At 42.8% G+C, this 12,033-nt stretch overlaps 1 protein-coding gene across 1 annotated transcript; it reads left to right on the forward strand.

Moving 5' to 3' along the window:
- Positions 1-1,662: 1,662 nt before the first annotated feature.
- On the forward strand, positions 1,663-11,764 carry LOC139557234 (uncharacterized protein KIAA2013 homolog). Its single transcript, XM_071371763.1, has 3 exons — positions 1,663-3,298; positions 7,179-8,065; positions 10,285-11,764. Exons 1-3 carry the CDS (start codon positions 2,335-2,337, stop codon positions 10,315-10,317), a joined length of 1,884 nt encoding a protein of 627 aa, XP_071227864.1. The 5' UTR covers positions 1,663-2,334; the 3' UTR covers positions 10,318-11,764.
- Positions 11,765-12,033: the final 269 nt, after the last annotated feature.

Here is a 12,033-nt window from a genome sequence, read left to right on the forward strand (position 1 = left end):
GTGGCCCCCTTCTGTGAGCTTGTGTGGCCTACCACTTTGTGGTTGAGCAGTTGTTGCTCCTAGAAGTTTCCACTTCACAATAACAGCACTTAGTTGACTGGGGCAGCTCTAGCAGGGCAGATATTTGACGAACTGACTTGTTGGAAAGGTGGCATCCTATGACGGTGCCACATTGAAAGTCACTGAGCTCTTCAGTATGGGCAGTTTTACTGCCAATGTTTGTCTATGGAGATTGTATGGCTGTGTGCTCGATTGTATACACCTGTCAGCAACGGGTGTGGCTGAAATAGCCGAATCTACTAATATGAAGGGGTGTGCACCACAGAAGGCTGCTGAGAGGAGGACAGCTCATAATAATGGCCGTAATGGAGCAAACAGAATGCCATCAAACACATGGATACTATGCGTTTGACGTATTTGATACAATTCCAGTGATTCCGCTCCAGCCATTACCAAAAGCCCGTCGTCCCATATTAAGGTGCCACTAACCTCCTGTGGTGTGCACATACTTTTGGCCATGTAGCTTTTTATTTATTTATTTATTATATTTACAAGTCTGCTTTTTGGGGTATACAGTCCCCCCAAGAGGTTCTATGGACACACACAGTATTCATGTATTCTCTGGTTCGTCCATTCTGTGTTACATTAAAGTTGTGATTTTGCGTGCAAATGTAATGTCCATAACACTGGAATGGCCCTAAAAAAACAAATACAAGCAGTATACTAAACTATCACACATGTACAAGAATAGCAAGCTCCTTCATCACATCAGCTTGAAGCATTTAATCAAGTTACTTGTTGAACCTCCATTCAACCAAAACTTCAATCACTTGCTTACTGCACAGCCCACGGTAGAGATATCGGTGTGAGTTATTTTCCAAACCAGAGGTAGAACTCACACTGAGGTTGTTTATGTGGCGTTCTGCGGTAGTGGTCCAGCTCCTGTCTGAAGGTCTCTGTTGAAGAGCAGCACAGGGTCCCCTGTCTCCATTAGGTGGGGCTCCTCTGTGGAGGTATGTGGCCCCCTCCAGAAAACCTCTCTCTGGCATTAGTGTTCAGCATAGATGGCTTCCTCCGAGGACCTCAACACCACCCCTCCCTCTATGTAGGGCAGTGGCTTGGAGAGGGTCGAACACTTCATAAGATGGAGAAAGTGGGTTTTGGGAGGGAGATGCAGGGGATCCTATCCATCATCAGGGAGGAGGGGGAGATCGGGGGCTGACATAGTCACTTTTGGCTTTACTCCCTGTGACATCACACCTACGAATCTTCATCCCACAGTAACTCACTGAAACTTCAAAAAAGCCCTGGGCTTCAAGGATAGGGAGGAACAGGATAGGGACTCTTTACTGAGCTCACAAACATCATGTTTAAGTTCAGAGCTCTCCTGCTTCAGGCTGCTCAGAGATCCTCTTATTCAGTTCAGAATTCTTAACTCCAATCTTCCTCTTTTGGAAGTCTGTCTCAAAACGTTGTATCATCAGAGACTACATATCAGAACCCGCTTCATCAGTAGTAGCCTAGATTCGATGGATACACGAGGATAAAATAGCTATTATTGTTGAAACTTTAAAAGCAATAAAAAACAATTTCAGTGTCGTAAAAATGATCATGCGACTGAACCAATTCCGACACTTCCGGTTTCTGTCATCAACATCATTTACGCTAATTTCAGTAAATCCAAAAGTGTCAACGATAGATTGGGGAGTTGCTTGAACAAAGTAATCCACTTCAACAAGGAATGAAATCTCACAACTGCTAGACACAAGCAACAAATGAGCAACAATTGCACTCATTGGACGTATTGCCACGATGTGAGAAACAAATGCAAAGTGTCGCCTAATTTGCATCGCAACAATGCTAGTTTGCAACCACCATAGCTAGCTAACGTTAAATAGTAACAGTTAGGTTGTTACAGTCAGTAGCTTGTTATTGTAAGCGTTGTTAGATTTGACAGTAAGCAAGGTTTGACATGGAATGTATGTTGCTCTTGGTCGGATAGCAACATAGCTAGTCATACAATATTTGAGTACCAGTTTACTAGTTAGCTAACTAGCTAGTAAAGAGTTAGCTACCAGTTTAGCTAATTTTCCCAGTGCGTTGCTAGCGAACGTTAGCTAGCTAGTTGTCAACAGGAAATACAACACTTAACACATTTAGCGAAATACTTTAAGTGGTAAACTAGCTAGTCTGTTAACGTTGGTTTTGGTCAGATTAGAATGGAGAACCAACTTTGACCGTCCATTTTGTTTGTTATTATCTAACGTAAGCTCGTTAGCTCATTAACACGAGTTGCAAACTTTAGTTATAGTGACTCTTAAGCCTAAATTCAAAATGTGGCTCCAGCAAAGACTAAAGGGCCTACCAGGTGTGCTGTCAAGCAGCTGGGCTAGAAGAATGCTCATTGGACTGCTGGTTTTCCTCATCTTCTACTGGTACCTTAGCTCAGAGGGCGCTTTGAGGTTGTTTAGTGGCTCAGGCCAATCAGGGGGGCCTGCCGTACAATGCCTCCAGACTGAGATCCACAGGTGGAAGTCACTGGTGGACCGGGGGGAGGGAATCTACAGCACTCCCCAGGAGAAAGCGGTCACGCCTTTTGTCTCAGGTAACGGCCATTTCCTGGTGGACATTGACTCCAACAGACTGTGGGTGGCCTCGTCCTCCCAGCCCGGCTCGGCCCCTGTCCACCAGACTGAGTATTCGCCCATAGTGGGTGTCCACCTCCCTGGGAAGCGGGCCGAGGCAAGTGCAACCATGCTCTGGTTCCGCAAAGGGGCTGTCCTGTCCGTCCACTGTGTCCTCCCGGGGGACAGCTCCGGGTCAGCCCGTGACTGCCTCACCGTCCGACAGGAGTTCATCGCCCACCGCAGCCGGCCCAACGTCTACCTCCAGAGGATCCACATCAACAACCCCTCGGAGCGGGCCGCCACCCTGGAGGTTTCCACTGAACCGTCCTTGTTCGGGAGCAAGTTCTCAGCCAGCGTGGAGAAGGTGGAGGACAAAGAGGTGGTGCTGTCGTCGGGCCGCGTGGTTCTGCCAGAGAAGAACCAGATATTGCTGGTGGTGGTGGCCACCAAGAAGCTGGGCAGCCGTATCCAGGTGGCGGCCAAGTCGGAGTACGCAGAAAGTGTGCTGTCGGTGGTGTGGACGTCGGAGCCCATTGAGTCGACCAAGTTGCAGGAGACCTTCACTAGGCTTAGAGAGGGGGCCAAGAAAGAGCTGGGTGAGCTGCTGAGGGCTAACATAGAAGATCTGGTCCAGGACCACCAACAGGCCTGGATGGACCTCTTCATCTCTGGTAAGTAAAAGTCAAAGCTGAGATGCCATGTCTTTTCTCTTTACAGTGCAAATACTGTGATATTTAGTAGAGGTCGACCGATTAATCGGAATGGCCGATTTAATTAGGGCCGATTTCAAGTTTTCATAACAGTCGGAAATCGGTATTTTTGGACGCCGATTTTGCCGATTTTTTTTTTTTTTTACACCTTTATTTAACTAGGCAAGTCAGTTAAGAACGCATTCTTATTTTCAATGACGGCCTAGGAACGGTGGGCTAACTGCCTTGTTCAGGGGCAGAACGACAGATTTTTACCTTGTCAGCTCAGGGATTCAATCTTGCAACCTTACGGTTAACTAGTCCAACGCTCTAACCACCTGCCTCACGAGGAGCCTGCCTGTTACGTGAATGCAGTAAGAAGCCAAGGTAAGTTGCTAGCTAGCATTAAACTTATCTTATAAAAAACAATCAATCAATCATAATCACTAGTTATAACTACACATGGTTGATGATATTACTAGTTTATCTAGCGTGTCCTGCGTTGCATATAATCGATGCGGTGCGCATTCGCGAAAAAGGACTCGTTGCTCCAACGTGTACCTAACCATAAACATCAATGCCTTTCTTAAAATCAATACACAAAAGTATATATTTTTAAACCTGCATATTTAGCTAAAAGAAATCCAGGTTAGCAGGCAATATTAACCAGGTGAAATTGTGTCACTTCTCTTGCGTTCATTGCACGCAGAGTCAGGGTATATGCAACAGTTTGGGCCGCCTGGCTCATTGCGAACTAATTTGCCAGAATTTTACGTAATTATGACATAACATTGAAGGTTGTGCAATGTAACAGGAATCTTTAGACTTATGGATGCCACCCGTTAGATAAAATACGGAACGGTTCCGTATTTCACTGAAAGAAGAAACGTTTTGTTTTCGAGATGATAGTTTCCGGATTCGACCATATTAATGACCTAAGACTCGTATTTCTGTGTGTTATTATGTTATAATTAAGTCTATGATTTGATATAGCAGTCTGACTGAGCGGTGGTAGGCACCAGCAGCCTCGTAAGCATTCATTCAAACAGCACTTTCGGTTGTTTTGCCAGCAGCTCTTCGCAATGCTTCAAGCATTGCGCTGTTTATGACTTCAAGCCTATCAACTCCCGAGATTAGGCTGGTGTAACCGATGTGAAATGGCTAGCTATTTAGCGGTGTGCGCGCTAATAGCGTTTCAAACGTCACTCGCTCTGAGACTTGGAGAAGTTGTTCCCCTTGCTCTGCATGGGTAACGCTGCTTCGAGGGTGGCTGTTGTCGATGTGTTCCTGGTTCGAGCCCAGGTAGCGGCGAGGAGAGGGATGGAAGCTATACTGTTACACTGGCAATACTAAAGTGCCTATAAGAACATCCAATAGTCAAAGGTATATGAAATACAAATCGTATAGAGAGAAATAGTCCTATAATTCCTATAATAACTACAACCTAAAACTTCTTACCTGGGAATATTGAAGACTCATGTTAAAAGGAACCACCAGCTTTCATATGTTCTCATGTTCAGAGCAAGGAACTTAAACGTTAGCTTTCTTACATGGCACATATTGCACTTTTACTTTCTTCTCCAACACTTTGTTTTTGCATTATTTAAACCAAATTGAACATGTTTCATTATTTATTTGAGGCTAAATTGATTTTATTGATGTATTATATTAAGTTAAAATAAGTGTTCATTCAGTATTGTTGTAATTGTCATTATTACAAATACATTTTTAAAATCGTCCGATTAATCAGTATCGGCTTTTTTGGTCCTCCAATAATCGGTATCGGCGTTAAAAAATCATAATCGGTCAACCTCTAGTATTTAGTATGTGAGTTTTCTCGTAGACTGTACAGGACAAAACAATGAATGGCTGGGTAGTTCCATTTGATTTCAATCACTTTTTGACTGCACACCTTTTGATTTGAATGAATATTTTGTTAAGCATCAATTATCAAAAAATGCGTAAATGTAATTTTCAAGTATGTTGTGGCTTAGACCCAATTTTATACCATCTAAGGTGTTTGTGTTGTGCCCACCATCGGTTGAGACTAAGCTTACGGGCTGCGTCTCGTAATATACAGCAGCATCGTACAGTGAAATATCAGAAGCCATTCACTTTCATTGGAAGGAAAGCGAGAGAAGCGGACTGGGCGGCGGGAACCGTTGAGCAATTTGAGGATGGGCGAGGGAGCTGAAAAGGGTTGGCCTAAAGTTGACAATAGATTAACTTTATGCAAATTCTCCACGATATTGTGGCGCAAGTGACCAATCGAAGCTCACCATGGCTTTCAGACCCTACTGGATTGCCTGACAATGGCTATTGATACCTAGCACTACCAAGCTTGTTTGCTAGCACCCACATGAGGGTGAAGCTAACGTGGCTAAGCGAGTATCGTTTGTATAGTTCAAACTAGGGTTGCAAAGGGTCTGAAACTTTCTGGTAAATTTCCAGCATCCCGGAGTCGCCTCTTCACTGTTGACGTTGAGACTGGTGTTTTGCGGGTACTATTTAAGCTGCCAGTTGAAGACTTGTGAGGTGTCTGTTTCTCAAACTAGACAATCTAATGTACTTGTCCTCTTGCTCAGTTGTGCACTGGGGCCTCCCACTCCTCTTTCTGGTTAAAGCCAGTTTGCGTTGTTCTGTGAATGGAGTAGTAAACAGCGTTGTACGAGATCTTCAGTTTCTTGGCAATTTCTCGCATGGAATAGCCTTCATTTCTCAGAAAAAGAATAGACTGACGAGTTTCAGAAAAAAGTTATTTGTTTCTGTCCATTTTGAGCCTGTAATCAATCGAACCCACAAATGCTGATGCTCCAGATACTAAACTAGTCTAAAAAAGGCCAGTTTTATTACTTCTTTAATCAGAACAACTGTTTTCAGCTGGGTTTTCTAATGCTCAATTTCTAATGCTCAATTAGCCTTTTAAAATGATCAACTTGGATTAGCTAACACAACGTGTCATTGGAACACAGGAGTGATGGTTGCTGATAATGGGCCTCTGTACGCCTATGTAGATATTCCATAAAAATCTGCCATTTCCAGCTACAATAGTGATTTACAACATTTGTATTTTTATTTTACTTAACCTTTATTTAACTAGACAAATTAGTTAATAACAAATTCTTAATTACAATGATGGCTTACCGGGGAACAGTTGGTTAACTGCCTTGTTCAAGGGCAGAATGACAGATTTTTACCTTGACAGCTCGGGGATTCGATCCAGCAACCTTTCGGTTACTGGCCCAACGCTCTAACCACTAGGCTACCTGTAACACTGTATTTCTGATCAATTTGATGTTATTTTAATGGACAAAAAAACAAGGCCATTTCAAAGTGACCCCAAACTTTTGAATGACAGTGTACATTTAAAAAAGTGTTTTTAGATCATTTACGTTAATGTTATTTAAACTTATTATTTAACTTTTTTACCTTGAAATTATAAAATAGTTTGGCAACCCTGTTTTGGAAGCTTGTAAATTATATGAAACTCAACCTTTTATCTTTTCCAGTGATGAAGACATGGATGCTTTATGGTAGGGTGGGGTATGCAAAATGGGTCAACTTTGAGCACCTCTATCCTAAATGTTTTGGCATTCAGGTCCAAAAAATTACTCTCTGACCACTTCTAACATGGAAAAATATGTATACATTTTTTTGTTCAAATCAAAAGGGGTGCAGTCAAAAAGAGATTGAAATCAAATGTAACAACCCGGATGATATTAACACAACCCAGTATTTACAAAAAATATAAGCATTCTATCTGATCATGATGAATGACTAAGCTAATGAATTATGTAGTTCTAGATAAAATGACTATGTAGCCATTTTCTGTTCCCACATCTACTGTGTGTGTCTCCTGCAGGGGTGGAGATGCGTAAGATCACAGACGCGCATACGCCGTCCAGCGCCACGGTCAACACCACGCTCTACTACGTCCTCTCGGCCTCGCCGGCACCCCTGCTCGACCGCCGTCTGGGCGCTGAAGAACGCGCCCGCCTGGAATCCAGCCTCAACTACGCCGACCACTGCTTTAGTGGGCATGCCACCATGCATGCCGATAACCTGTGGCCGGAGCGGGTCAGCAGTGTGGCCCAAGTCCTGCAGCTGGTCACCCTGTGGACCCTCACCCTGCAGAAGAGGGGTTGCAAGGTGCTTGTGGCGGCAGGTGCCCATGGCGTCATGCAGGGCGCCGTACTCAGCTTCGGAGGCCTCTCCTTCAACGAAAACCACCTGCAGTTCCAGGCGGACCCGGACGTGCTGCACAACAGCTATGCGCTGCGAGGCATCCACTACAACCAGGACCTGATCAACCTGGCTGTGCTTCTGGACGCCGAGGGCAAGCCCTTCCTGCACGTGTCGGTCAAGCCCTTCCTGCATGTGTCGGTCAAGCCCCAGGAGAAACCCGTAGCGCTGTACGCCTGCGAGGCGGGCTGCCTCAACGAGCCGGTGGAGCTGACGTCGTCAATGGTAGAGTCCAAGGGCCACGTGTTCCCGGTGATGGTGACGCAGCCCATCACACCACTGCTCTACATATCCACGGACCTGCGCCACCTGCAGGACCTGCGGCACACACTGCACCTCAAAGCCATCCTGGCACACGAGGAGCACATGGCCAAGCAGGACCCGGGCCTGCCCTTCCTCTTTTGGTTCGGCGTGGCTTCTCTCATCACCCTCTTCCACCTCTTCCTCTTCAAGCTCATCTACAATGAGTACTGCGGCCCCAGCGCCAAGCCCCTCTTCAGGAGCAAGGTATAATAACACAAACACAACAAACTGCTTTGAACTGATGAACAAAAAAAAACTGTCCAAATTGTGCTCTTCTCGCTTAGTTTTTTGTGTGTGGTGGAGAATTCCCTTTCACTTTCATTCCTCTTCGGGTGTCTTTCTCTGTCTCAGCAGGGACATAGTTTGGATGTGTGCTTGATGTTTTTTGGAGTGGATTTGCATAATTGCTGTGCTCTGCCTCGCCCTTTTTTTCTGCTCTCTTCCATACAAACAAGAACTTATTTGGTGATTTCTCATTTTCTGTGAAATTAATCAGTTTGTGAAGATATTTGATGACAAATGCTCTAATCGGAAAGTAAGGGACAATTTATTTTGCAATACATAGCCTATTAGGAATACATTCTAACATGAACCATGTACATTTTATTTGAAAACTTCTGTCATTGAACGCACCAGTGTTAGTCCTCATTTAAAGTGGTGGACCATCCCATTTCTGTTACTCAACATTTCACTACATGCAGTAATGCAAGTTGTTTTAATCCATCGATTTCCAAACCCTTACATATATTTCCAAATGTAGCCTATAGCATTTCCCGTCTGTGTGAAAGCAAACAAATCGTTTTTTTCCCCCAACCATAAGCCTCTAGTGTAGCTAATGTATGTTGTTTAAGTTGAGGTCACCCTCTTTTTAATCACTATACTGGTGCCTTGAAGTCTCTTCTCAATCAACAATGGTGTAAATGTGGGTTTCCAATCTTTTCAGTTCTGTTCGCTTCTATAGTAGCCTAGTTACTACCACCTCAATTTGATACACGGCATACTAATTTCGAGAGGTTTAAAGTATACTGAACAAAAATATAAACACCATGTTTTGGTCCCATGTTTCATGAGCTAAAATATAAGGTCCCAGAAATGTTCAGTACTCACAAAAAGCTTATTTCTCTCAATGTTGTGCACAAATTTGTTTACGGCCCTGTTAGTGAGCATTTCTTCTTTGCCAAGATAATCTATCCACCTGACAGGTGTGGCATATCAAGAAGCTGATTAAACAGCATGATCATTACATAGGTGCACCTTGTGCTGGGGGACAATAAAATGTGCCGTTTTGTCACACAACACAATGCCACAGACCTCGAGTTTTGAGGGAGCATGCAACTGGCATGCGGACTGCAGGAATGTCCAACAGAGCTGTTGCCAGAGAATTGAATGTTAATTTATTTACCATAAGCCGCCTCCAACGTCGTTTTAGAGAATTTGGCAGTACGTCCAACCGGTCTCACAACCGCAGACCACGTGTAACCACGCCAGCCCAGGACCTCCACGTCCGGCTTCTTCACCTGTGGGATCGTCTGAGGGGATGCTGAGTAGTATTTCTGCATGTAATAAAGCCCTTTTGTGGGGAAAAACTCATTCTGATTGGCTAAACCTGGCTCCCCAGTGGTTGGGCCTGGCTCCCCAGTGGGTGGGCCTATGCTCTCCCAGGCCCACCCATGGCTGTGCACTTGCCCAGTCATGTGAAATCCAAAGATTAGGGCCTAATGAATTGATTTCAATTGACTGGTTTCCTTATATGAACTGTAACTCAGGAAAATCTTTCAAATTGTTGCATTTTGCATTTATATTTTTGTTCAGTATAGGCTAGGCTAAGGAACTGTCTATGCTATGTCTCAAAATTAGAAAGAGAGACACCAAAACTGGAACACAAACGGATCCAACGAGGTGGTATAAACTTGTCCGGGAATTATCCAAAAGCTTCTTGATGCCTGTCTCCAATCATGTACAAATACCCATCTATCTAGAGCATTGGTTGCAAAATTAGATGTCTCTGTTTTAAAATAATGGGCATTACAAAGGAGGAACATTTCTACTGTAAGTGGTTGTCTTTGATTAGCTTTGACCGAGTGCTGCCAGTAATCCCTTTCACCATGTGACATTGTTTTGATTTGGCTGTTTTTTGGGATGGTGGTTTCTATTGATTCACTCTGACTAAATTAAGAAATTAAATTGACAGAAGGACTTGGTTCTCGCTGATATTCAGAGAGCTTGCTGTTTCTCATACCTATGTGTGGACAGGTATTTGGCCTATCCCCAACCGATTCCTTCTTGGTAGAAGCCCTGGTTTAAATGAGCTCTATTGTCGATTTGGGATTGGGGCGTCAGCCAGTAGGCGCTTGCTTCAGTAAACAGCCTTGCATTTCCTGTTTCCTCTTCTTGTTTGTAACCCTCCCCTTTAACCTCACCAGGTGACGAAGCCAAGTGAGGAAATGGAAGCTTAGGATGCAGCCATCACATCACAGGTGCAGAGTAGCAGCCAGCGATGGCAGCATGAGACAAATTACATTTCCATAAAGTGTGTTACTGTTCATGTCATTGTTTGTCAATGATTTGTATTGAGATGGTCAACAATGTTTATTTGACTTTCGACATGTTGGAGCTGAATTCAGAGAAAGAAGCTCACCTCACCTGATGACCTCTTTCATTGGCAAGGCTAACGAAAGTCTGTCACTGTTTACAATGCTTCCATTTGTTTTGGCTGGATGACCCCCTCGGTTTGAACGAAGAATAGGGATTCTATTTTTATGGTTCTAGACATAGCTTTGTTTTGTTTCTACCATATAGAATTCTGAAAAATGTCAGTTATCCCTTCACCTTTTTTCAAGATGGTGGAAACCTAACCCAAGCTACATACATATATTTTACCCTGCGATCATAACCAAGTGGGAAGGTGGTATTTACCACATACGACTGGGGAAAATCCACTTGAATGCCCCTCCATGGGTAATTACTAGAGGAAAACGTGTTTATCATCCCTGAGCTTCTACTTCTCCCACATGCTGACCTCTGACGTCACCAACTAAGGAAATGACCTCGATAACAGAATTTTGGGCAATTTAATCCAACAAAACATTATTTATAAAAAGCAATCTATTAATATTGTTTTTGAACACTATAATTTGATAAACTAAAAGTACAGCTATTATGCTGTGGTTGACTCAGCTTGTTGGCCATTAGCCAATCTGTGTTTGTCAATGAGTTCAATACATGTGAATACATCCAACTGGTATTTACGACTTCACATGTGGTTATCGCAGCTTTAAGAAATCATCTCCATTAAAAATGGATTGAGATGTTAACATTGACATTTAAATGAGCCATGGTTCTTTTAGTTGGTTTACTTAAATGGGTTTTGTAGCCTGTATGTTTCCAGTTTCCACTGCCACTTCACACTGTTCACTCTGACACATTAAACCAATAGAATTACATTTGGACATGTAGTAGATTTTTCTACTTCATATAGGCTACTCTTAACATTTAAATGTGTGGTTGCAGCACATTATGTTAATTAATCCACCATGATTTAGTGAATGAATGCACATTAACTTAACGTTGTTTAAATACTCCACAATTACTAGATAAACTGAGTTTCTACAACTGATTTATTGTGAAGTGTGACTTAATTGTTTTCTTCCGTTTTTGTGTGTTTTTTTGCATTTATTGTTCATCTTTGTTTATATAGCATTTTTAAGGGCTTTTTTCGAATCAGTTATTTTGTTTGTAACTAACTACTGAGTGTGCCTTAACAAGTTTAATTTATTCTGATTACACCTAGAATTTGGTTGGATTGTATTTGAATATTGTATGATAATGTGATTTGGGAGAAAATAAAAAAATGTATGTTGTAAGTTGATTTCAATTTGGATAAAAAATAAATGTATACAAAGATTTTGAATTAAGATGTAAATATGTTAAACAATTTCTGACAGTATACATTAACTTGTTTGTGAATTGAAAGTGAAATCTGTATTTCTAATCAAAGTTATTAGGCTCTATGCACGTGTGAAGGGGTTTTAATTAAATTGGTTTAATTACCAAAGGATGGTATATAGCTCTTAAACTACATGGTGTTTTCCACACAATTGAATGTCCTTTGCGTTCTCTCACCCCACCAAAAATAAAATGATATCAAAGATGGTCAAAACCCACAAGGCTTA

Source organism: Salvelinus alpinus, chromosome 28 (assembly GCF_045679555.1).
Source record: "Salvelinus alpinus chromosome 28, SLU_Salpinus.1, whole genome shotgun sequence".
Lineage (NCBI taxonomy): Eukaryota > Metazoa > Chordata > Actinopteri > Salmoniformes > Salmonidae > Salvelinus > Salvelinus alpinus.